Consider the following 25,270-nt stretch of genomic DNA (forward strand, 5'->3'; position numbering starts at 1 on the left):
TTATCCAGTATATGTATCTTGAGCCTTTACAGTAGTTGTGTGCAATGTTGGCTTGCAGGTGAAGAAGTTTGTGTCCGAGTCCTTTTTGAAAACTCTGGATGCCACAATGACAGAAGTCATAGAGGTAAGCATATGACCGCTGTCGGTGCAGAATTGTAAATGGTAAATTCAAAGTTAGACACAGGATCTTATCAGTTAAGTAATCTGTTCTGTCAATGTCTCCTCTGTTTGTTGTTAAGTGTAATCCTGGAATCAACCTCTATTACAAAACCTTCAGTGACCCTCTCTATGTGTGTGTGTTCAAAATGCTGCGGGACACACTATATTACATGAAAGGTAAAACAACAAAGAGAGCGTATTTATTATGCATTGACAGCAGGCAGCCCTGCCGTTGCTATTGTTCTGTTTGCCAGCCAATTTTGTGCTGAACACTATTTTACAAATACTCATTCTCTCTTTATGTTTTTAAAGCTCTGCAGCCAACGTTTGTGCGGGAAGTGCACGATTTTGTACTGGAACAGTTTAGCAGCAGTCAGTCGGAGCTGCAGAGGGTTCTTCATGACACTGGAGGGCTGCCAGGGGAACAAAGCCCTCTCAAGCTTCGTTGCCAAGCCAACGCTGCATGCGTGGACCTTATGGTGTGGGCCGTTAAAGATGAGCAAGGTAATGGATTGCAGCAGAAAGTGAACAGTGTGTATTCAGACATCATAATCAGAGGGATCTGGATGTGTTTGCTGGTGCTGATGCTGTTATATTTTTTTTCTTCAGGAGCTGAGAATTTGTGTACCAAACTGTCAGAGAAACTGCAGTCAAAAACCTCCAGTAAAGTCATCATTGCTCATATGCCTCTGCTCATCTGTTGCCTACAGGTATAATAATATTAATACAAATGTAGAAAAGTACAGTGTTACAGAAGGTTCTGGACATTTTGTTTCTGTGCTGGGCATTGGTTTAATGGTTTTATGACTGTCTTCTACTTCATTTCAGGGCCTGGGTCGCCTGTGTGAAAGGTTTCCAGTAGTTGCTCACTCTGCCACAACCTCTCTCAAGGATTTCCTGGTGGTTCCTTCTCCTGTTCTTATAAAACTCTACAAGTACCACAGCCAGTACAACACAGGTGCTTACTGTGTAAAATGGTTTCTTCAAATCCACGTCTGAGCTAAGACTCAAAACTCCTATCCTCATAAGAATTTTGCTCTAAAAACACCATGAAGCATAATTAGGATTTTTTTTCACAGCAAATATATATAGTTTAATTTAAAGAGCATAGTCTCTTCCAAGTCTTCACACAGAAAGGACGTTTTCTAAGTTGAACACGGGTTAATAGCACCAAAGTTTCCTATGACTGTGCTGCGGTAAACCTGCAACTTCTGCGTGAAAGTACAGTGAAATTAATATTTCAATTGCCACTTTGAAAACAGCATCCAGCACACATCTATCTTATTCAAAGAACAGCACAGTTGGTGCAAAGATCAATGAGTCATATTGCTAAGAGCACAATGACAAATATGCATCAATAACAATGTCATTGTTAATAGCGCCTGTCGTGCCTAGACATGTTCATTGATGAGTGGCTACAGACTCAGAACAGTTGTAAATGTAATTCAGGGTATAGATTTTTGCCTGACCACAGAGTGCTGTGTTTTTATAGACAAGTCATTTAATTTATAAATTACAAAATGCGCTCTTTAGATTTTACACTTGGCTTGGTTTTACATAGTGTTATAACTTGTATTCTGTTTGCGCTAATATTTATGTGTTTGTGCTGCTGATACACTTCTTTCAGGCACAGGAGAAATTAGGATAAATGTGACCAATGAGCACTCTCAGTCCACCTTCAACTTACTGTCAAACAGGAAAGACCAGCCTTCCATGTACGAACAGCTCAGAGATATTTCCATTGACAACATCTGCAGGTTGGATACAAACACACCTAGCACTGCTCCTCTGAGATTTAAAAAATAATTCAACTGTTTTTTTTTTAACTTTCTGTTTTTACATTTTTGTCCTTTTCTCTCTCAGATGTCTGAAAGCTGGTTTGACAATGGACAATGTCATAGTCGAGGCTTTCTTGGCTAGTCTTTCAAACCGTCTATACATTTCACAGGAGAATGACAAGTGAGCAACATTTCTAGTAAAAACAAAATACTTTAGGCTTTAGAATCACCCAAGTGATATCAAAGTCCTTGACACAGATACCCTGATGAACTGCTTTAAAAATAAATAATCTAATTTCTTCCAGGGATGCCCATCTAATTCCAGATCACACCATTCGAGCACTTGGCCACATTGCAGTAGCTCTGAGAGACACTCCGAAAGTCATGGAGCACATTCTTCAGATCCTTCAGCAAAAGTTCTGCCAGCCTCCTTCACAGCTGGATGTGCTCATCATAGACCAGCTTGGCTGTATGGTCATTACAGGAAATGTATGTAGACATTGCAGAGAAACTTGCTCCCAATTTTTAGATGTCTTCATGGTGGACAGGGCATATAGGGAAAGGAGTAAATAATTATCTAACAAATTAAACCATAGGTGAACTGCTTGCCCTAACAAAATCTATGTTCCCTAACAATACTGCTAGCTTCTGGTAATTGCTATTGCTTAAATATACCAAAAGTATAAATACTAACAAAAGTAACCCTTTTTGTGCTGCTACGCCAACCCACGACAGCGGTGGTGTTGGACATGTTTTTGGTTGGTATATCTATCCTGATGTCATCCTGTCCTTCATATTTATACCTCAGGAATGCTTTGAGGGAATTCCTTTAAGATTGGCACAAACCTTACACTTGGACTAAACATAAGACTGACAACTCAGGAATTCATATACTAATTATCACAAAATATCAAATCAATGTCTGTCAGGATAAAATGATTAAGCTGTAAATATTTCTACATAAAAGATCAAAGATTGTTTTGCAGCTTTATAATATTCAACTTTTGACACTTTACTTGGCTTTATTCAACACCACAGACAGAAAAGGAGATTGTGACCATACTTATTATTTGATGGGCTACTGAGCTGTTTACATAATATTTGGTCCCACGCTCTTAAATGCCTACAAAATGTGTAGTACATATAAACTCATCAGCCCGTTCATTAGGTTCACCATGCTAGTACCAGGTTAGTCCCCCTTTTACCTTCAAAACTGCCTTTAATTATTTGTGGCAAAGATACAAGAAGGTGCTTAAAACATTACTCAGAGATTTTGACCCATTAAAAGATTAGTTGGCTGCACATCTATGATACAAGCCATCACCACCACCAGTCTGACTGAAGGATCTGAAGCTTTCATTTTGTTTGTGCCATATTCTGATCACATCATCCAAATATCACAACAGAAACTGAGACTCCTTAGATCAGGAAACATTTTTCTAGTCTTCTGGTATCCAACTTTAGTTAGCCTGTGCCAATTATAGCCTCAGTGTCCTCTTTGTGACTGACAGAAATGGCACCTTGTGCGGTCTTCTACTGTTTTAGCTCACCTGCTTCAAGGTTTAATGTGCTGGTTTAATGTCTCCAGCATACGTTGGTTGGTGAAGAGTGGTTATTTGAATTACTGTTGCCTTCCTGTCAGCTCAAAATAGTCCGGCCATTCCCCTTTGACCACAGGCATGAATAAAACATTTTCACCCAGAGCAATGCTGCTCACTGGATATATTCTCCCCCCCCCCCAACCATTCTCGATAAACCCTAGAGGTGGCTGTGTGGGGAAAATCCCAGTAGATCAGAAGTTTCTGAAACAAGATCAGTCTGTCTGGCGCTAACAACCTTTTCATGTTCGAATCACTTAAATCACCTTTCTGATGCTCAGTCAACAGGCCATCTTGACAGTGTCTACATGCTTAAGTTAACTGAATTCCTGGCATGTGATTGGCTGACTAGATATTTATGTTATCAGGAAGTTGAACAAGTATACCTAATGAAGTGGCGATTGAGGTTACCCTGATGTAAACTGCAGCTTGATTTGGTGGTAGAGGAATACAGAGGCGTTAATTCGAGCTCCTTTTGCTGAAGATGCTGACACATCGTAATTATTGTAAACTTGTCAGCTGGTGTTTATTTCTTCAGTGCACTTAAGCTTTAAGAAAGGATTCCAAGATTACTAATGACACTCCACTGGAGTGTAACCAGGTGCTCTGGAAAAAGCCCGCCCTCATTCTGACAAACAACATTTTAAAAAAAAAGTACTGAAAATAGATCTCACCAAAAATGCCCAACTGATATAGATCTTTTGCATTTTATTACCACTAATGTTTATTGTTGAGGAAATTGTAACTTTTGTAAGCAGCACCGTGTTATCTTGAGATTCTCCCACTATTAAAAACTGGTTCTTACATTCCAGCTTTTAACCATGTCTTTATTTGTCTCTTTGTTTGTAGCAATACATCTACCAGGAGGTGTGGAATCTGTTCCAGCAGATCAGTGTGAAAGCAAGTTCAGTGGTCTACTCAGCCACCAAAGACTACAGAGATCATGGCTACAGGTCAGCATCTGCTCTCACATTTTTCAACGAGTGACCAGCGGCTGCAACAGTGTTTAAAAATTCTTCTTCTTTGTTCTTACAGTTCTAGACTTCTATGTTATACTTCTGCCTGATTAGTTATTACAGGCTTGTTTATCTTGGTTACATTTATGGCTATATGTACTGCAGCTGTGTTTAACTTTTTCCTCCATCTGTGCTGTTGTTTCCCCATCAAGGCACTGCTCTCTGGCAGTGATAAATGCACTTGCCAACATTGCAGCCAACCTGCAGGGGGAGCAGCTTGTGGACGAACTGTTGGTGAACCTTTTAGAACTGTTTGTTCAACTGGGCCTTGAAGGAAAGAGAGCCAGCGAGAGGGCCTCTGACAAGGGCCCCGCACTAAAGGTACGTGGTTCCTGACATAAACATCCAAACACCACAGGAAATTGGTAACAGCCACATTGATGGCATGCTAATAGCTCTCTCTATCACCCTAGGCATCAAGTAGTGCTGGAAATCTTGGAGTCCTCATTCCAGTCATTGCTGTGGTGAGTAGCCGTTATAGGGGGTTTCCCTTTAACGGCTCTTTTTGTAAGTGTTAAAATACCCGTACGTAGGTTAGCTGAGGTAGCTACATCAATGTTTGAGTTCTTGCAAGGGAATACAAAGTGTTAGTTAGTTAGGTTTTAACTGTATGAACAAATATTTACCAAGTCAGTTGCAGTACAGACATCGGTGTTATAGTTCAATGCTGAATGCTACTGCTTTAAGCCCCCCCAAACATTATGCGCCTACTGTAATATTATAATACAATCTATTCAGTTTGTATTTTTTTAGTGTGTATATATAGACCTCCACTTGTGTGCTAGTTAGTACTTTCCATTAATAGTAATAGTTTTAGGTCTTAACATATTAAGTATTTAAATAGTAAAGTTGAAATTTTCTTTTTTAGAGCACCCCCCCTTTTGTTAAAAAAAAAGTAATTTTACAAGATTAAGCTTTATTCACAGAATTGACTGTTTCACTTCAGCCTTAGAGTAAGAACATTTTCATAATTCTGTTTTCTGAGCACGCTTCTACATTAGTGTCATTGCAGAAGATAAAACATTAACAGACTGATAAGAATTTATTGAGTTATTCAGAGACACTCTGTGCTTTGAATTATATAAGGGAGAACTTTAAATGTTCAGCTAGAGGCTATACTCGCATGAAAAATTCTTTACTTGATGTCAACTTCTAGAATCAACCAAATCTAGTCGGTCATTCTAAGCAGGCTTGTCATGAATAGTTTAGCTGTGCAACACAACTTTTTGTTTAGCTCTGGGAGGGATTGGCCACCCGGCCCATGAACACAAGGCAGTTCGTGCGGTGCTCGTAGATCAGGAAGAGGAAGGGGTGATCGATGACGAAGCGAATCTGAGAGGAGAGCGGCATGAAGCCCACCTGAGTCAGAGCAGCAGCTTCTGTTCCCTCTTCGTTCACAGTGATGATTCCTTGGTGCTTCAGCTACAGAGAGAAATCAGAATCTGTACATTACTTTGAAAGGAAGTATTGCGTGCTGTTAATAAGATGTCCAAGTGACTGAATGGATCACAGATCAAGATTATTTGTCAGCGATTTAGTGTTGCTCACCCAGTTCATGGAAACTCTTTCAGAGGTCATGCCAGAGAAATCGGCAGTCTCCTCAAACATGCCAGTGAGGCCCATCTTCTTCATGTTTTCAATCAAGTCATAGTTTTGCTCCAGTTTAAACCGAGGTAGCACAATCTCACGTGTCCTGAAGGGGACATAGAAGTTTGTCATAGTTGAATCGTTTTAAATCGCAACAATATCTGAACTTTTTTTCCCACTTTTCCACATAAACCAGTAGCTTTAAAAGATCCTCTACTGAAAAACATTATTGAATGTCTCAGCTGCTGACCTGTTTGTCATGTTTTTGAGCCACTTATTGACAACCGTGGGAGAGATTTCCTGCTCCAAAGACCTCATGCCAGTGAGCTTCCTTGGCAAGGCGATGAGCATGCTGATGTTTCCTGTGTATGGGAGCTGAAAAAAGGAAATTTGATCTTTTTGTGGTGCTGTTTACGCGTCCCTGTTTGGGAGAACATTTTTGTTAAAGATTGGCCACCCACCTGTAGGATATCACAGTCTAAATCGTGATCGGCAGCAGCTAGATAGTTCCCCTTGTTTGTCATCATTGGCACACGTACATTTGTTTTTTCATTAACTCTGAAGTTGCGATAGTGAGTCATTTCTTTAGGGAATTTTTGCTCCCAAGTTCCTGTTTAGTCAAACAAATCAAGTCAAATAGCCATGTTGAAATCATAGGGGTCTTTTGAAAGCATGTCATATTTTTTTTTCTCACCTTTGAAGTACAGGTAGTTGAGTAGCATCAGCACCATATTTGGGTCCACACTCTTCAGTGGTTCCCGAATCAGCCCTTTGGTCAGCTTTTGTATGCGTTGGTTTGCCTTAGCCAGAAATGCAGGGTCTCTGAAGTCCACTGACTGAGGCTCTGCAAAATAGTAATTCTTTGTCTCTGCACGGAAAGTATCTTTCACAGAGATGCTGTTCTTGACGTAGACGTCATTTACAGAGCGCATTGTGTAGCCAAAGTTCCTCCTGAAGAGCCTGTGTGTCAGCTTCCTGAATAGCTTGTGCACCGTTGTGTTGTCATAGTGATGACTGGCGTTGACAAACTCAGCGAATCCCAGAACTTTGTAGATCTGATCATGGGTTTCAGATCTCGCTCCTAAAGACATCATCCCCATGGCAATGGAGATCCCAGCGGGTGCTAGCAGGATGTTGTCAGTTTGGTTGACGTTGTTTCGAAGACTTCGATAGAGGTTAAAGCCAAAGCGGCCATTCACCATGTTGAGGCGCTGAAGGCGAGAACGACCGTGGAACAGTCGCAGAAGTCTGGCACGCCGAATCTTTGGGTCAGAGGGTTCGGCAAAGATGTCAATGTCGGGGGCTGGTGTGGCGATCTCATCGACCTCATCCCCTTCACTGAAAGACATGCTTAGAGTCATCATCTAAACATTTAAAAGTAGAATAATAAGTAACTGTTTATTGTGGTTTGTTCATGTGTCCCATAGGTGATGTGTATACACAGTTACATCATCAACACTACCAAGAAAAATATCACAAGTGTACAAGTGTTTATGTTGTAAACTAACTTCAGTTAATATACACTTTAAGTATTTTTACAAAAACATATTTAAACAATCCACCCTAGTAGAAAAAAAAATCACTAATACTTACATGTAGTCATCACTGCCTGCTGCTAGGATCTTATCGAAATCAATATAATCTTCATCCTCAAAGCCATCAAATAGGTCATTAGTGACAGTGTTTTCCTTGTGGTACTCCAAGGGTAGGGACTCTATGTCCACTGTGCCATCTGCTTCGAAGCCTCTGGGGTCGGGTTTGGGGTCACTGAAGTGAGAGCTGAGATCTTTGATTCCAGCCCGAGATGGACTAGCCAGCAGACAGACTGCTGAGATGAGAGTGATGACCCACATCCTAATGGCTGAGGCAGAGGAAATGCATATTTAGCACGACCACTTTAAATAGATTTGATTCAATTAGATGCTGAAAAATCTGTAGATGTGAAATAATTTGCTTGCTGTTGAAAAATTTAACCTAGTTTTTTAATGATAACAGCAGTTTGTCTATAATAACGGTAATGTCTTACCTTTACCGAGTCGTGGTGTAAAGTCTTCTGTTGCTTCTGTTTGTAGGACTAAGAGCAAAGAATTGAATACACCACTGAACTTTGATGTGGGCTTCTCTTGAACAAATAAACCAGATCAAACAGACCAAAACGTCCTGTGACTGACTCAAACCTTTAACTCTTCACCATTCTGCTCACTTGTTAAGAATATATTTTACTAACAGTTAAATCTCCTGTAGTTCAGTAACACATTGTTTGCAGCTGTTAATTTATTTGTAAGCCTTACACTTTTTTAGTATGCATAATATCCAGTGTGTAATAACCTTTTGTACTCAAAGGAAGTACCAGTATTTTGGGGGATTTTTTTTATATTCACTTTTTGCATAAAATTATTGATTTAAGCGATAATTGCTCTAAATCAATCATTGTTATCTGTCTTGTCTGGCTTTTTTGACTCATAGTTGACCAGGAGGCTTCCACCAATCAAAGAGGCCAAGCCCCGCCTCCAGAAGCTGTTTAGGGACTTCTGGTTGTACTCAGTGGTCATGGGTTTTGCTGTGGAAGGATCAGGTAAGCAAAGAATTAAGTAATTTTCATATGCTAAGCTCATATGTTAAGCTCCTCCCATGATGAGGCTCCTTGCCTTGTTCAGCACTGATGTTTTGGAATCTCAAGGCATCTGTAGCTTTCATTTATAAAACATAGATCATGTAGTTGTTGGTTTAGACTTAAACAAGCACAATTACAAGAAATATAATAATCATGAAGATTTTATACCAAAAATATAAAGATAGATCAATTGTCACAAACTTAATTTAATTTTAAGATTCACCATAAACATAAGATTCATAGGTCTGTGTCAGTGTCTAACCAGAAGTACTAGGAGGTGCTTCTGTAGTAGCCAGGGGTATGTGGAGTGAAGAACTGAGTAGAATTTAACAAGATCTAGAAGGGAAAGGTAATAGATGCATAGTCAGTAGTACATTGTAGTCAGAAGTTATTAAAAGAAATACATTAACAGTTATAAATTAGAATGAAATTGCTGGCTTACAGTAAAATTATTAAACATGATTGAGTATAATTTCCTTAGAGATTAATAAAGTATTCTGATTCTGAAAACAAAGTTGTTGCACAAACTTTGAGGATAAATCAGTGAAACTGATCAGTAATAGATGTTAAATTAAGTAAAATTCTAAAAATAAAAGAAACGTTCCAAATTCTGTTCAAAATGGATTCAGCTTATTTTTTTTTTTGTCCCGGTACATCTGCCACAGCTGTGTTGATATGTGGAATGAAAAAGGCTCACAGCAGCAAACCAACATGTTTCTGTATTTCTTGAAATATATTTTGTCTTTTTAGGGCTTTGGCCAGAGGAGTGGTATGAAGGTGTGTGTGAGATTGCTACCAAGTCTCCTCTTCTCACCTTCCCCAGTGGAGAACCTCTGCGGTCTGAGCTACAGTACAACTCGGCTCTGAAAAACGACACAGTCACCCCGGTACAGTGTTCAAAATAGTTTTGATTATTTTTTTTTAATTAAAGGAATACCAGAATGAATCTTTAGGTGTTCAAATCTTTTTTTCCTCCAGGCGGAGTTGAGTGAACTGCGGGCAACCATCAGCAATCTCCTTGACCCACCTCCTGAAGGGTCTGCCCTCATTAACAAGCTAGACTTTGCCATGTCCACATACCTGCTCTCCGTCTACCGATTAGAATACATGAGGTCAGCTCTATTGGCATGAGCTTAATTTCCTTATCTTTTCTCACTTTGATTGCTTAAGCGAGGTCAAAATGTGCAAAAATATAATTTCCTCCTGTTATCTCTCTCAGGATGCTGCGATCCAATGATCCTGATAGGTTCCAGGTCATGTTTCGATACTTTGAAGACAAAGCCATCCAGAAAGACAAATCTGGTGAGAGCTTTGTGCCCGAATCAATTTAATCATCCTGTTGTCTTTTTAATATATGGAACCCATTTTCTCAGTTTTCCTTTTTTGCAGGCATGATGCAGTGCATCATTTGTGTTGGCGACAAGGTATTTGATGTTTTCCTTCAGATGATGGCTGAGAAGGTAGGGGGTATTTAAATAGTAAAATATGTGGAGCTTGCAACATTTAATTAAGTTCAGATTTTAAAAAATCATTTTGTTTCTAATGTTTTCAGGCAAAGACCAAAGAACACGAAGAAGAATTAGAGCGTCATGCCCAATTCTTGTTGGTGAACTTTAATCATACCCACAAGAGGATCCGCAGAGTAGCAGACAAATACCTCTCTGGTTTGGCTGAGACGTGAGTAGAAATCATTTAGTTACCTTGTCTGCTTTTTTCTCGCTTATCATTTTTTCTAAGTATTTTTACATCCTTCTTTCTGAACCAGATTCCCTCATCTACTCTGGAGCGGTCGTGTGTTAAAGACCATGTTGGACATTCTGCAGACACTCTCTCTGTCACTAAGTGCTGTGAGTATGAGGAGAGGGTTGATGTGATAGACAGAGTGCCAGGTTCTCTGTTTGAGTGCCTGGTTCTCGGTCCCTGTACCGATAACATAATGCAGAGTCAGCAAGTCGGTGTGCTGTGGTCGAAAAAAAGAGGTTTTAAGTTAGATCTCATGGAAGTGTTTAAATAGATGCAAATATAGACTTCATGTGAACAAAATGTATTCTCCTTTACTTTAGGACATTCATAAGGACCAGCCATACTATGACATTCCCGACACCCCATACAGGATCACTGTTCCTGACACATACGAAGCCAGAGAGGTGAGTTTGGGCTGTTATTACACTTCTGACCACTAGAGGACAGCACAGTATGGGCTTCAACAATAGTAGGGAGAGAGTTCTTTTTTATCATATCAAGTGTAAACTGTATTTTAATGGTGGACTGAGGTTTGGGCTCTTAAAAAAATGTAGAAGTTAAATAAACAAGTGGCATTTGGTTTGTGCTAGAATTAATTTTACTCAGTGAATGTCCGCCACTCTTTTTGCCATCAGAAGAAAGATGCCCAATGAATTTACTTTACCAAATGAACCATCCCGGCCTTGCCGTATCGGTCTATTTGATTCACCTTTTGTTTATTTTTGTTTATTTTATTTTATTTTCACTTGCTACACACGGGACAGACAGACTGGGGGAAAGAAAAGGGAGAAAGAAAGAGAGGTAGGGAAAGAAAAACAGCGGGGAAGAGGAACGGTGATGAAGGGCAAAAAAACAAAAACCAACAAAACAAACAGACAAAAAATACACATATCAATCACCTGGATCACCTGTTGAGAAAGAAAAAAGAGAAAACAAGCAAAGAAAAAGAGAGCAATATAATAAACAACATCATTGCAATGATCTATGTGAATATAACAGTAAATACTAAATATTGAATATTATTGCCACTCTTGTTCTTAATAAAGTAGCACTATGCCTTTATTTCCCAACTCCTTTTAGAGCATAGTAAAAGACTTTGCTGCTCGCTGTGGTGAGATCCTGAAAGAAGCAATGAAATGGGCTCCTTCGGTCACAAAGTCCCACCTACAGGTTAGTTTCTTTTAAGTTTTTATTTAATAGATGGCCACTATTAATTTATTTTAAGCAAGCAATTAACTTTTACCTCTGCATTTTGAAAAGGAGTGTTTACTTTGAGTAAACAAGGCATAAGTGACTGTAAATGATTCTTGTCATATCTGCTATTTCGATTTTTCTTGCAGGAGTATCTGAACAAGCATCAGATCTGGGTGTCAGGACTGTCACAGCACACTGGCCTTGCAATGGCCACAGAGAGCATACTTCACTTTGCAGGCTACAACAGACAGAGTACTACACTAGGCGTGAGTCACAGATACACTTACAGCCACGGCTTCACACAAATCCTTCTGATCACCGCAGTTATCATACTGTAAATATTGGATTTAACCCCCAACTAAATGTCAAGATAAATGTAGACAAAATGAACCAAACTGATGGTGAGATAGAATCTACTGCATTTTAGCAATTCTGCAGAAAGATAACATTCACTAAACCAATACGGTATTTTTTTTAATATATAGTTTAGATGCAAATTAGTGCAAAGACACAGTTCTACCAAAGATATGTGTAGTCAGAATTCTTAGAGCACAGTAGATGACAGGAGAAAGAGCATTTTAGTAACACACTGTACTTGGAGCAAACTGCAAACTAAGAATGTTTAATTCTAAATGGCCTCCCAGGTTTGTTGATTGAATGCTCATTAACAGCTGTCCAACATAAAGTGCTTTTTAACATGCCATGTGCAATTTAGCAGCTTTGCCAAAGACGTCGGCTTTTTGTTTGTATTCAGAAAAAGGTCCTTGTTGATTTTTTTTGTTGTGCACATATAGCTTGTGTGTTTTATTTAGTTGCTTTTTAAACAATTTGTAGATGTCTATGTTCATGTGTGCATGCTTACTAGTCTGTGTGACATTATTTTGCTTGCTAGGCATTTCTTATATTTTCTTTGGGCCTGCATTCTGCTATATCTGTCTTTTCATTTGCTTCATTTGTTGTATTTTGTCTTTATTAAACTGCACCGAACTACCTACCTGGTTGCTTGGCCTGTGTACGGATTTGCTGGTTACCTGGTTACTTACCTGCAATGGACTGGTGGGTTGGTTGGCTGGCTGGCTGGTTGCCCATTTGGCTTACTGGTTATGCCGGTACTGTCCTCCACCATGTGCCCAACCATAGGCTGCTTTCCCTCAGGTTGGTCTGATCACTAAATACAGAGAAAAAGGCCTCAGGCATGACACCCTCAGTATATCCAAGTGTGACATTAAAGCTGTCGCTCATGCTTCCATAGTTTCCATGCAGTTATTTGGCAGTTACATTGTGTTTTTTTCCCCCCTTCAGACCACCCAGCTGACAGAGAGACCAGCATGTGTGAAAAAAGACTACTCCAACTTCATGGCGTCACTCAATCTGCGAAACCGGTACACAGGAGAGGTAAACTATACTGGGAATATTTAAAAGCACAGCTACTCCTATTCTCTTCTGCTCTCTGATGCTATCTCCTGTCTTTTTTATGTACTGTCTAGGTGGCTGGTATGATCCAGTTCTCAGAGGCGACTCACAGCCAGTCGGATCTCAACAAGTTGATGATCCATCAGATGACCAGTGCTCTAGATAAAAAAGACCCCGAGGCCTTCACCCAGGCCATGTTCAAGATGGCTGCCCTCCTTATAACTACCAAAAGTGAGCAGCTCTGCTTCTCTTAAATCACGCCTGTTATTTATTTATTCATTTAATTATTATATAAAGTTCACTTTTCATTAGTAATTTTCTTGTTTTTATGTCTGGCTTTCAGACTGCGATCCACTGCTCTTGCACCATCTTTGTTGGTCTCCTCTGAAGATGTTTACAGAACATGGCATGGAAACTGCCATTGCCTGCTGGGAATGGCTACTGGCTGCGCACAATGGGGTGGAAGTGCCAGTATGTGTCACTTCTCTTAAAATCGTTTAAATAATTACATGAATGCATGTTTAGTTTAAGTTGATTATCTTTAATGTTTCTTCTTAGTTCATGCGTGAAATGGCAGGAGCTTGGCAGATGACAGTAGAGCTGAAAATGGGTTTATTCTTGGAGGCTAAGGTCGAGGCTGGCCCTCTGGCTGTCTCAGAGGAGAGTCAACCTACACCCTGTGCTCCTGATGTCGTGCCTCACTTCCTCTGGATAGAGGTCAGTTATACAGAATAATATTGTGTTGTTTGCTGTTTAATGTTCATTTTTAAAAGTAATGTGGCCATCTAGCTGCTTTTGAACTGTTTCTTTGCTGAATGTTTTTCATCACTTGTCCTGACTTTTAATGGATAGATATCTAATTAAAGACGGTGCTGAGTGAGTCCAGCATATTGTAGGTCAATACTGATCAGTTTTTAAATCTATTTTAATATGCTACATCTGGAAGAGTCGATCAGCCCAAGAATTTTGGATCTCATCACCTACAAAGCTTATTTGTTTCTACAAACTGGTAAAGGTTGGAGACATAAACATTTTCTTTTTCTTTCTTTCTTCAAGTTTCTGGTGCAGAGGTTCGAGATAGCCAAGTACTCCAGTGCTGACCAAGTGGAGATTTTCACCGCCATTTTACAGAGATCTCTGTCTTTGAATGTAGGAGGATCCAAAAGCAGCATAAACAAACATATTGCTGCCATTGGACCAAGATTCAGGTGTTTACTTTGAAATACTGTGGCAATCATAGTATTTGTTTACAAATACAACTGTTTACAATTGTCTATTTATACTCGCAATTGTATATCTACAATCTGTATAGTTTTCATATTTTTAACCACATGTATAACCTATTCATAGCCTGTACATAGCTTGTACACTCACTACAGCTATAGCCTGTACATACTTATAGTTATAGTATACTCAGAACACACCTTCATACCGTGTACGTTGTAACATACCTATAATAGATCTATATTCTGTATTAAATCTATATTATCGCTAAAGCACTTTCTGGATGGATGCAAACTGCATTTCGTTGGCTTGTACTTGTAACATGTGCAATAACAATGAAGTTGAATTCTATTCTATTCTATCAGCAGCATCGCCAAATGCATAATCCTAAACTGTTGCTTTATTTCAGACTGTTGACTCTTGGTCTTAATCTTCTGCATGCTGATGTGGTGACAAATGCTACCATCAGGAACGTACTGCGAGAAAAAATCTATTCCACAGCTTTTGATTACTTCAGGTAATTAAACTAGTTTTATTTGCGATAAAGAAAAAGTGTCTTTAAAGCTGTTTAATGACTTATTTTTATGTTTGTTTCTGTGTAGTGTTGCTCCCAGATTTCCCACTCAAACAGATAAAAGGCTGAGAGAAGACATCAGTATAATGATCAAGTTTTATGCCAGCCTGCAGTCTGACAAGAAATATCTGACTGCCAACCAGCTGGTTCCTCCAGGTATAACTTCAGTAATTATTAATGAATTACTTTTTTGTACAGCCATTGTCATCACTCTGTGATGTTATACTGATGCTTTGAACAGAAAAAAACAGTCACAGGATTTCAGTCATCAGTATTATTTTCTTAAAGTTTATGTTTTGATGTTTAGATCTGGGCCTGATGGTATTTATTGTTACACAGATCCCCAAGACATGTCTGTGAACAGCCTGTCTGTAGTGGCAGTGACAGACAGCCGAAGCAGTCTCGACGTAGCAGTGGGTCAGAGGCAGCAGGTCGCTCAGGGATGGATCAACACATACCCTCTGTCCTCAGGGATGTCCACCATATCCAAGAAATCAGGTAAAACACGCAGTGTGTTAAAATTATATATGCAGTGACTTCTTTTTCACCACTCTTTCTTTATACATTTCAGGACTGTCTAAAAAAAGCAATAGAGGCACCCAGCTGCACAAGTATTACATGAAACGCAGGACTCTTCTTCTGGCTTTACTGGTATTTCAACAAGTATTATTATTCACAAATATGTGGCAATAAAGTGAAGCGCATGCTTTAGTATATTTTTCTTTTTATGAATAGATAGTTGCAAGTTGACCTATTATGCTTTTTCTGTTACAGTGCTGCATGATTATATTAAACATGAATAAAATGTAAAAATCCTGAAGTCAGAGTATATACAAGTATTCTCTATCAGCCATAAGCTCAGGTTTTAGACTTTTTTTTTCTACTCTTGGTTCTGCATGATGTCACTGACAGCGGGTAGCCTTAATATGGTCAGTTCAGGCACAGCAGTTCCACTTGTCTGCTCTTCAAACTCTCTGACTGGGCAGCCAGTAAGAAGTAGTTGACTTGCAGGGAGAGTGGCTTGAACATTGAGGAACTTGTTTCAGGGAGACAATAAACTTGAATGACATAAATAAGGGTTAAATTTAACTGGAAATCATTCAAGTGGAGTTCAATAATAACAAATGTAAATAAGCATAATAGGTCATCTTTTTAATTTGGGCTTCTACTTTAGCTACTTTATGTTTCACAATCTTCATAATGCAAATTACATGAAATCCAACTGATCTAAACTTGTATGTTTCTTTCCAGGCCAGTGAGATTGAGCGGCTGACAATATGGTACAATCCCTTATCCACTCAAGAGCTTGCCATTACTACAGAACAGTCAGTGGAGACAAGTATTGCTAACTGGAGATCCAGATACATCAGTCTGACGGAGAAACAGTGGAAGGACAACGTCAATCTAGCGTGGAGCATAGCACCCTACCTTGCCCTCCAGCTGCCTGCCAGGTACACAGAACATCAAAGTGCTTTGCATCCTGTTTCATAAATGTAATACATTCTGTCTAATTTGAAAATTTGAAAAACTTGAATGCTTGTGTTCAACAGAAAACAGTTAAAGTAAAAAGCATAAATTAAAAAAAAAATCTTGTTTTAAATTCTGAAATAATAAAATAATGTCTGGTGTATCCACCATCCTTCCTCTGCACATGTCCAAACCATCTCAGCATCGCCTTTCTGACCTTGTCTCTAAAATGCTTAAACTGAGCCGTCCCTCTGAGAGACTCATTTTTAGTCTTGTCCATCTTGGTCTCCCACTGAAAATGTTAACATCACATGTTCACCTTGGCTTTCTGTATTTTTGTCAGTGCCATCGTTTCCAAACCGTACATGATGGCAGTTTTCACTAACAGTTTTTTTTTTTTTGTAAATTCTTCCCTTTCATTCTTGCACTTCTTGCTGTCGCAAGTCACCTCTGACACTCATCTTCACCATTGCTAAATTAAAAATCTAGTTATTGGTAATTAAATATCAAAATATGAATAAAACATCAAGGGAAAAAAACTCATTGGCCATGAAACTGCTTTAAAATAACATGAGACAGCAACAGATGGCTGACTTTGGCTTGTTTAGCAACTTAAATAATTTTGTTGTTGAAATAAGGTAAGTGTCATGTGTCATTTATGGATAGACATAAGCCATTTATTGATTTTTATTTATTTATTTTGTTTCAGGTTCAAAAACACAGAGGCTATTGTCTCTGAGGTGACTCGTTTAGTGCGAATGGATCCAGCTGCTGTGTGTGACGTTCCTGAGGCAGTCAAGGTGAGATCTACCACCTGTCTTCACAAACCACCAGGTGGATTGTGACAATTGTCTGTTTGGTTTAATTCATGATGCTTTTATTTTAGTGTCGAGCAAACATCATGTGTGCAAGAACAAACTTAGAGTGAATGGTTTAAAGTACTGTAACTCAGCTGGTTTTCAGTAAAGGCTTAAACCTCCAGAACAAAGTACCACTGACACAGTAACTGTCATCATGAAACTAACACATTTTATGAACAAACTAAAAAGTTTTTGTTTGTCACTTAGTGTTTTTTTTTAAGTGGCTATAGTGTCACATGAGAAATTGTGTTATTGAGTAATCGTTTTCCCTCCAGCCCTCTTCAGTCCTTTGTGTTTAGTTTTGCGTGATTGAACTCTTAATGAGTCTTGTACCTGTTTAAAGAAGGAGCAGTGGAGGAAAAACACAGCTTTCCCCAATGACCACTGTGATTTTGCAGATAATGCTCTTTGACAGATCATACTTGTTTATTCCACTTAATTTAGTAACTAATAAACACAGTTTCCTCTGGTGGCTAGTTAGCACACAATCAGGGCTGATTCTGTGATACATTATATGGGACCTATCATAGTAATCCACCTTTGGGTGGATTCAATTTTAATACTTTTTGATGTTTTTCTGCAGTTTCTGGTGACATGGCACACAATTGATGCTGATTCTCCAGAGCTGAGTCATATCCTGTGCTGGGCTCCAGCAGATCCACCAACTGGACTATCCTACTTCTCGTCCATGTACCCTCCTCATCCCCTCACAGCCCAGTATGGGGTCAAAGTGCTCCGCTCCTTTCCTCCCGTGTGTAGAGATATACAATTATTTTCATTTTTTTCACATGGGTGTAAAGATGAACCCAGCTGTTACAGTTAATTCAAGAAAAGTTAAGATTTGACTACCAGAAATGGATAAAGTGTTGAAATGAGCAGCGACAGGAAATTCATAACTGTTAACTAGATGGTTAAAAAGTGACTGGATAGTTAGCCATAAATCTCATGGGACTGGTTTAACAGTTGAAAATAACATCTGATACTGTCGGCAAACAATTAAACTTGAAAACAGTTAATACGGTCGGATAAACAGTTAAAATAAGTTATTAAAGTGTGGGATAACAGTGTAGGTTAACCATAGAAATTATAGGAGAGAGACAGGGCCTTCAAATAACAATTCCACATCTGCAAACATGGTGGTAGAAGTTGAACTTCCAGTGGAAAACAGTACATTTAAATGGAGGATGAACAAATGTATAGCTAGTTGATCATGTAAGTTAATTGTATGGATCAATGATTCCCAAACCGTGGGGTGAGGTCTCCTGGTGGGACAAATTAATAAGAGAAATTCAGGAAGAAATTACAAGTATGTAGATTTATAAACATTTATTCATTTATTTATATAAAAAGTGAATAAAAATTGTTTTTTGGGTAATAGGAGGTAGTTTGTGATATTACTCTCACCTAAATTTACTGCTCTTTCATTGAGGTTCGTGAAATGTGTGACCCACCTCCCTGTGGCAGGTGGGTCACACATTAGCCATAACACTTTGCAGATAACTCGGTTGCATTAGCAATTTATAGCCAACCGCCTGTGTTCCTTTTTAAGGAAACACATCACTTTCTGTTGTATTTTGATTAGAGTGAAGATTAAGATTGGGTGGGCCCCATGGGGTTTTCTGGATTTAAGTGGGCCACGGCTCGACTTTGGTAATGGCTGCTATAGATCGACAAATGATGTTATCAGTTTGAAAAAACCTCAAGAATAACAGTTTAAATACAGTAGCTACAGTTACAATTGAGTAGTGGTGGGCTAATGGTTGTCCAGATGCAGTTTACAGAAAATTTATAGTTTTATTTTATTTCTAATGTTGATATTAAAGAAGATTTATATGCATGATAGACGGTTTTTAGGTTATCTGATGAAAAAGGGTTGTAGTGTTAATTACTTTTTGTTTTTATTCTCTTTTTAGGATGCCATTTTGTTTTACATTCCTCAAATTGTACAAGCTCTTCGTTATGACAAGGTAATTATCATATTTTCTGAGTCAGCAAATACATTCAGAGCCCTCGTAACATGAATAAATGATCGAATTTCCCTGTTTGCATCCTGGTGCAGATGGGTTATGTGAGAGAGTACATCCTGTGGGCTGCTCAGAAGTCTCAGCTGCTGGCTCACCAGTTCATCTGGAACATGAAGACGAACATATACCTGGATGAGGAAGGAAACCAAAAAGATCGTGAGATGCTCACCTTCATTATTTCTTCACTATGCCACACTCACACTAAAAAAAGCAGTGGGTCTAGAACATGTGCAATGACCAATAATCTTGTTGCCTTTTGAAATGGACCAGACCACATCTGTGACCACTCACAGTCTGATGTTTTCTCCAAAGCATCTTGGTGCCTCAAGATGGCGATAAAACATTAATAAAGACGGTCTTCTGTCAGTTTGGGTCAACTTGGAAATCACATGCAATCTCTTTATGAGAATACAGTGGTTACCCATGTTACATCTTCAGAAACCACAAATCTTTTGCTATCGTATTAACTACAGAACCTCGCAGATTGCTGCAGGATTATGATTTAACTGCAAAATGACATAAATGCATAGCCTTTCTTTTATATAGGATTATAACCAGAATACAACCAGTTGGCATGGAAGTTATTTGCAAACCTTCACCGGTTTGTCTGGAGGTTGGGCAACCTTCACCAGGCAATCTGCCATTGAAAGTATTGCATGTTCAACCTCTGGGTGACCATTTGGTTGCTGCAACTACCAGATGTGAAATGTTCAGTGTAAATATTGCAATATGTTGTTACAGTTGCAAAAACTCAAGATCTTCTGTCCTGCAGCTGACATAGGAGAACTGTTGGAACAGATGGTGGAGGAGATCATCAATTCACTGTCTGGCCCGGCCAAAGACTTCTACCAGAGGGAGTTTGACTTCTTCAATGAAATAACCAATGTGTCAGCCATTATAAAGTATGAAAACACTATTTATTTCACTGTGCTTTTATGAATTTTAAGTTGTTTACGTTTTAGGGAGTTTCCAAAGTGAACTTTTGCTACAGTGTTGCTTCCTTAAGTTATTTTTTCTTCTTTTGTCCTTAACTATGTTCCTCAATCTCAAAACTCATGAACACCTGAGACAAAAGATGAAAAATATCAAGTTAATGTTCTGACTTTTTTCAGAGATTTCAAAGTAACTGCTGGAGTTGAGCCTTTCTGTTTAAAAAGATCCAAGCCCTCTTGGTAATCTGCAAAGTGTTCATGAAGTGATAACACTTATTCCCATGAGCCAAGAAGCTTTGTTCCTTCCCCTGGCTCCAGTGTTCTGCTCTTTAAATCCCTTTGTTGTTCATTTATTTGTCTATTTGTTGCTTCGCTGTCACTCCCATCATACTTAATTTTGGAAAACAGGCTATGCTGTGTTTCCCCAGCCCCCGACCGCCTGTCCACTAGTGTGTACACTCTGCAGCTGATGAGCTGTTTTCTGACAACCTTGATACAGAGAGTGTTTTGTCAGGCCACTAGAGGTTGGGAAATTCCCCTCTGCCCTTATTACAGCACTAATTGCAACAAGCCAGGGGAGAAGGGTCTGTCCCCTGACTTCAAAACTCTATCCTGGCAGCTCCCCTCTGTGGTTAACAGCAGAGCCTGGCTGTCACATATGATCTGGAGTCATTCATGGAGATACCCATGCATGCTTTTCTAAGTAACAGAGGTAATAGACCTACAAGTGTTGTAACTCTGTGAGTTTAAGTTGTTTTGTTTGTCCTTGTCAGACCCTTTCCCAAAGGAGAGGAGAGGAAGAGGGCCTGTCTGGAAGCCATGTCACAGATCAAAGTCCAGCCTGGCTGTTATCTGCCCAGTAACCCAGAGGCCATAGTTTTGGATATAGATTACAAATCTGGTACTCCTATGCAGAGGTGGGCATACTAACCAACTTTTACATTTTTTTTTAGAATTAAAATAAAACAGTGAAATGTTAAAGTGTAAAAATATGCTCTTCTACTCTTTGTGTTTTTGTTTAGTGCTGCCAAGGCTCCCTACCTGGCCAAATTCAAAGTTAAGAGGTGTGGAGTCATTGAGCTGGAAAAAGAAGGTACTGGTTATGTTAAAGGGCTCTTTCAAACATGTGCTGCTCTGCTGTGCACAACAATGTGTGTTTCAGTTAACTTGTTACAAATTAACTGAAGTTCCTCCAATCATAAAGTGTTTACTGGTTACAAGATTAGTCCTGCATCACTTAAAGTCTCTCTTCAGTGTGTAATGCAGGGTTTTAATTTTCCTTTAGTTAGATCTATTGGACTGGGATTGGCTTTCAGATAATTTGTGTTATTGATGCAAATCTTAGACTCAAACTCTAAACAGGCATTATTCTGTATGATGAAGCTCGATCGGCAGTAAGGACCAAAACACAATTTCTGAGTGAACAGGGGATAGGGAGTAGTTTTAATGCTTCTGAAACTGGTCATGTGGTTCTCGTCACACTTATCTGACAGACACATCAGAATTCATATTAACAACTGTATGTCGTCATCAGCACCACCACCCGTATGTGGAATCACCCAGGGCTTAATCCTTGGTTCATATCTCTTTTCTTTATACATAATTGTAATATTTGTTAAATCTAATAGATTCAGATACATTTGTGCTTTGTTTTAAATGACTGCTGAAAACTAATTTCTAAGAATTAGCTCTTCCTTAATCTTTCGCCCATTATTCTTTTGCCTCTTGTGTGTGTGTGTGAATCTGTTTGAAGGATGAGTGTACGATCATGTGTCTGACTGTGTGTTTGTTTGTTAGATATGTACGCTTATCTTTAAGGTGCATTAAAACTGCTGTACAAATATTTATTAAAGTTGCGCTGAGATTAAAAGTGTGCCATAACGTTTCTCCCTCAGGTCTACTGTGTCGCTCCGATTCGGTGGATGAGGGGAAGAGTGAAGAGGAGGCAAAGAGGATCTGTTGGCAGGCAGCCATCTTCAAAGTTGGAGATGATTGCAGACAGGTCTCACTTTCATACTCCTGATAATTAACCTCTCCCTAATTATCATTGCTATCTCTATTTTAGCCCGATTTAATTTTCTCTACTATTTGCTGATTTGTGTTCACAGGACATGCTGGCCCTTCAGATCATCAGCCTCTTTAAGAACATCTTCCAGATGGTGGGCCTTGACCTCTATGTGTTTCCGTACAGGGTGGTGGCCACTGCTCCAGGAGTAAGTTCACACCAACTCCTTCCTTACATGAACTACTGAATGTGCAAATCTATACTTCCTCTTATTCCTCCTCTTTCCGATGTTGTGCCACAGTGTGGAGTGATTGAGTGCATCCCTGACTGCAAGTCTCGTGACCAACTGGGCCGACAGACAGACTTTGGTATGTACGACTATTTCAGGAACCAGTACGGAGATGAATCCACTCTAGCCTTCCAGAAGGTAAATACTGAATCTTAGTTTTTTTTCTAGTAATCTGTCAGTTAAAAGACCATTTTCCTATTGACAGATTTTTTTCATATTCCCTCCAACTCTTGTCCTTTCAGGCACGGTACAACTTCATTCGCAGTATGGCAGCTTACAGCTTGCTGCTCTTCCTGCTGCAAATAAAAGACAGACACAATGGCAACATCATGCTGGACAGCCAGGGCCACCTCATTCACATTGGTGTGTATTCAGTGTGTTTCTCTGTGTGGTTCTCTTATTGAAACTGTCATTTCGGTTGCTTTTTTTGATTTTCAAGTAAAATTGCCAGTTTTTTCCCATGAACTGTGTCTCACTAATCTATGATGAAAGTCCAGCTGTTTAGTAGTTTATCATTCTTAAAAGAATTTTAAGGCTCTACAAACATTTATACATCAATAAAAAGCAATTACTGTGTGGCATAGAGAAAAATGCTTTAGAAAAATGTAAAAGATGGCTTTCATCCAAAGTTCTTACTGCAGTTTGTGAAAACTCTTCTGAATATTCATAGTTGTATAAATTTTACATAAAATTATCTTTTCCCAACCAAACTCCTATTTTTTTTAAAAAAACTATTAATTTATTGAAATTACATCTGTGTGCTTATTTGTTTCCAGACTTTGGGTTCATGTTTGAAAGTTCTCCCGGTGGAAACCTCGGCTGGGAGCCAGATATCAAGATAACCGATGAAATGGTGATGATCATGGGTGGAAAAATGGAGGCGACACCCTTCAAGTGGTTCATGGAGATGTGCGTTAGGGGATACCTGGCGGTCAGGTGAGTGCTGTAGAAAATAATAACTGATCTTTGAATAGTAACATGTAACATTAAGACGAGTTTCTGTGGTGAATCAGGCCCTACATGGATGCAGTCGTCTCCTTGGTCACGCTCATGCTGGACACGGGTCTTCCCTGCTTCAGAGGACAGACCATCAAATTGCTCAAGTGAGTGAGAATGTTTTTGCATTTCGTGCTGATATGAATAAGCTGATTAGAACCTTCAATGCTAGTTGCTGTTGTTGTTAAAAATCTTGTTTCCTCATCTAGGCAGCGATTCAACCCAGGGTTGAGTGAAAAAGATGCAGCATCTTTCATCATCAAAGTCATCCAGAATTGCTTCCTCAGCAACAGGTTGGTAGATTTTATTTCTATGTTTAAGAAAAAAATATGTATATATAGAGTTCTGATTGCATCCTTCTTTTTTTCCCTTTGTGTTAAACAGGAGTAGGACCTACGACATGCTCCAGTATTACCAAAACCAGATCCCATATTAAACATTTGTGCCTAAGCATGTGCATATATTGGCTGGTACATAGTGTGTGCGTGCGTGAGTTTGCGTGTGTGCCTTTGATGATGTTCACCAATGAAGATTGTGGCTCACTGTTTTTGCTGATTGTTGGCTGCTGTCCCTTGTGTTTGTTTCAGCGTCTTGTTTAATTATAAAAATGTCTTTGCTTTACATTTACATTGCATTTTCTCTTATTTATTATGTCATGTGAAAATCAATTATATTATTAATTATTATTCTATTGCACTGGCATCTTGACTTCTGTGTACTTAGAAAAAAAAATGCTTGTTAATCTGCACGTTAAGTAAAATACTTTATTAGCATTTGTGCCAAATTTAAATAATTTATAATGTCCGTGAATGTGCTTTCTGTTGATTTTAAGGTGGGGTTTGAAATGTAATTGGATACTTAAAGTAGCTAAAGTAGACCAGTTTCAGTTCTGACCATTGTGGCCTATTCTGTCATCTCGTACTTGACTGTACTACTGTGCTTCTCTTTTTAATGGACCAGTCAGAGTACTTTGATCTGTGGCATGGTACTTGTATTTACAGTGAGACTTGACTGTATAGACGTGAGTTACACTGTATGTATTTTTCATATTTCCACTTTCAACAGAAGAAATGATGCTCACATGTTCTGGGAAACACTGGGGCTGAGATTTGTATATTTAGCATTGCCAAATGGGGAGGGGTAATAAATGGTTATAAGTCAGTCTTTTCTATTGTTTGTCTGTGAAGGTAAGGCACAGCTTCATTGTTGGGCAGTTGCATGAAGTTAAATGTTAACTACCATGTAGCCTGTGTCCAATGTGGCTTTTGTTCAAAGATATTTTAGCAATCCACAGTGCCGTGCCCCATTTCTGTACGGTCAGCGTAAGCCTTCATGTATTGTTACTGGTTGTAAAGATTTTGCCTCTTTATATATTTATAGCCATGACCCATTTTCTGTCTCCTTTTCTATCTTCATGCCTTTTGAATGAGAATGCATAAGATATGAAATCAAATAAAGAATTATCACAGTATTTCTTGATGCCTTGTGAAACAAACTGACCAGAACAGAAGGCGTTACACTTGGTGGTACTGTAAAGTTGAAACAAAATATTAAGCAGTATATGATTATATTGGTGCAAAATGCCAATATTTATATTTAAATTGATTTATCATGCAATTTGACTGCTCAGATTTGCTACAGTATGACTTCTTTAGGTAGAACTTATCAAGCAAGAGAGGATCAAGTGAACAGAAGTTAATTAACTTGCACTGAAGAAATAATTCAGACAAAGCCAACAGCAGGGGAAGTGAGTCAGAGCGATACAGTCGTGTGAAAACAACTCTATTCAGTCCTGTT

At 38.9% G+C, this 25,270-nt stretch overlaps 2 protein-coding genes across 3 annotated transcripts in view; one reads left to right on the top strand and one right to left on the bottom strand.

Moving 5' to 3' along the window:
* The window catches only part of pi4kab (phosphatidylinositol 4-kinase, catalytic, alpha b), a 29,552-nt gene extending 4,608 nt beyond the window's left edge, over positions 1–24,944 (top strand). The window contains exons 9-55 of one of the 2 annotated variants that reach the window (XM_085295026.1): positions 59–124; positions 240–336; positions 472–663; positions 769–869; positions 988–1,117; positions 1,787–1,916; positions 2,023–2,118; positions 2,243–2,426; positions 4,385–4,488; positions 4,704–4,872; positions 4,965–5,015; positions 8,605–8,713; positions 9,503–9,639; positions 9,731–9,864; positions 9,972–10,054; positions 10,142–10,212; positions 10,305–10,429; positions 10,518–10,599; positions 10,816–10,899; positions 11,576–11,665; positions 11,836–11,955; positions 12,830–12,844; positions 12,992–13,084; positions 13,177–13,333; positions 13,446–13,573; positions 13,661–13,819; positions 14,159–14,310; positions 14,736–14,843; positions 14,929–15,056; positions 15,240–15,398; positions 15,472–15,551; positions 16,152–16,351; positions 17,077–17,167; positions 17,811–17,978; positions 19,141–19,194; positions 19,287–19,407; positions 20,024–20,153; positions 20,957–21,100; positions 21,206–21,276; positions 22,079–22,185; positions 22,292–22,396; positions 22,490–22,615; positions 22,720–22,840; positions 23,254–23,413; positions 23,491–23,580; positions 23,683–23,766; positions 23,858–24,944. In XM_085295026.1, coding sequence (XP_085151152.1) covers positions 59–124; positions 240–336; positions 472–663; positions 769–869; positions 988–1,117; positions 1,787–1,916; positions 2,023–2,118; positions 2,243–2,426; positions 4,385–4,488; positions 4,704–4,872; positions 4,965–5,015; positions 8,605–8,713; positions 9,503–9,639; positions 9,731–9,864; positions 9,972–10,054; positions 10,142–10,212; positions 10,305–10,429; positions 10,518–10,599; positions 10,816–10,899; positions 11,576–11,665; positions 11,836–11,955; positions 12,830–12,844; positions 12,992–13,084; positions 13,177–13,333; positions 13,446–13,573; positions 13,661–13,819; positions 14,159–14,310; positions 14,736–14,843; positions 14,929–15,056; positions 15,240–15,398; positions 15,472–15,551; positions 16,152–16,351; positions 17,077–17,167; positions 17,811–17,978; positions 19,141–19,194; positions 19,287–19,407; positions 20,024–20,153; positions 20,957–21,100; positions 21,206–21,276; positions 22,079–22,185; positions 22,292–22,396; positions 22,490–22,615; positions 22,720–22,840; positions 23,254–23,413; positions 23,491–23,580; positions 23,683–23,766; positions 23,858–23,909 — 5,358 coding nt within the window. In that variant the 3' untranslated portion in view covers positions 23,910–24,944. The remainder of the gene's footprint in view (positions 1–58; positions 125–239; positions 337–471; positions 664–768; positions 870–987; positions 1,118–1,786; positions 1,917–2,022; positions 2,119–2,242; positions 2,427–4,384; positions 4,489–4,703; positions 4,873–4,964; positions 5,016–8,604; positions 8,714–9,502; positions 9,640–9,730; positions 9,865–9,971; positions 10,055–10,141; positions 10,213–10,304; positions 10,430–10,517; positions 10,600–10,815; positions 10,900–11,575; positions 11,666–11,835; positions 11,956–12,829; positions 12,845–12,991; positions 13,085–13,176; positions 13,334–13,445; positions 13,574–13,660; positions 13,820–14,158; positions 14,311–14,735; positions 14,844–14,928; positions 15,057–15,239; positions 15,399–15,471; positions 15,552–16,151; positions 16,352–17,076; positions 17,168–17,810; positions 17,979–19,140; positions 19,195–19,286; positions 19,408–20,023; positions 20,154–20,956; positions 21,101–21,205; positions 21,277–22,078; positions 22,186–22,291; positions 22,397–22,489; positions 22,616–22,719; positions 22,841–23,253; positions 23,414–23,490; positions 23,581–23,682; positions 23,767–23,857) is intronic. The other variant, XM_085295027.1, reaches the window with a different exon arrangement.
* On the bottom strand, positions 5,451–8,256 carry serpind1 (serpin peptidase inhibitor, clade D (heparin cofactor), member 1). The gene is made up of 7 exons (XM_085295028.1): positions 8,165–8,256; positions 7,732–7,999; positions 6,833–7,476; positions 6,600–6,748; positions 6,389–6,513; positions 6,100–6,244; positions 5,451–5,973 (listed from the first exon to the last, which is right to left on the bottom strand). Exons 2-7 carry the CDS (start codon positions 7,989–7,991, stop codon positions 5,782–5,784), a joined length of 1,515 nt encoding a protein of 504 aa, XP_085151154.1. The 5' UTR covers positions 7,992–7,999; positions 8,165–8,256; the 3' UTR covers positions 5,451–5,781.
* Positions 24,945–25,270: the final 326 nt, after the last annotated feature.

The sequence above is a fragment of the Mchenga conophoros genome, linkage group LG12 (assembly GCF_057382185.1).
Source record: "Mchenga conophoros isolate Kocher_MC1m ecotype Shallow Benthic linkage group LG12, M_conophoros_male_GT1.1, whole genome shotgun sequence".
In the NCBI taxonomy this organism is placed as follows: Eukaryota; Metazoa; Chordata; class Actinopteri; order Cichliformes; family Cichlidae; genus Mchenga; species Mchenga conophoros.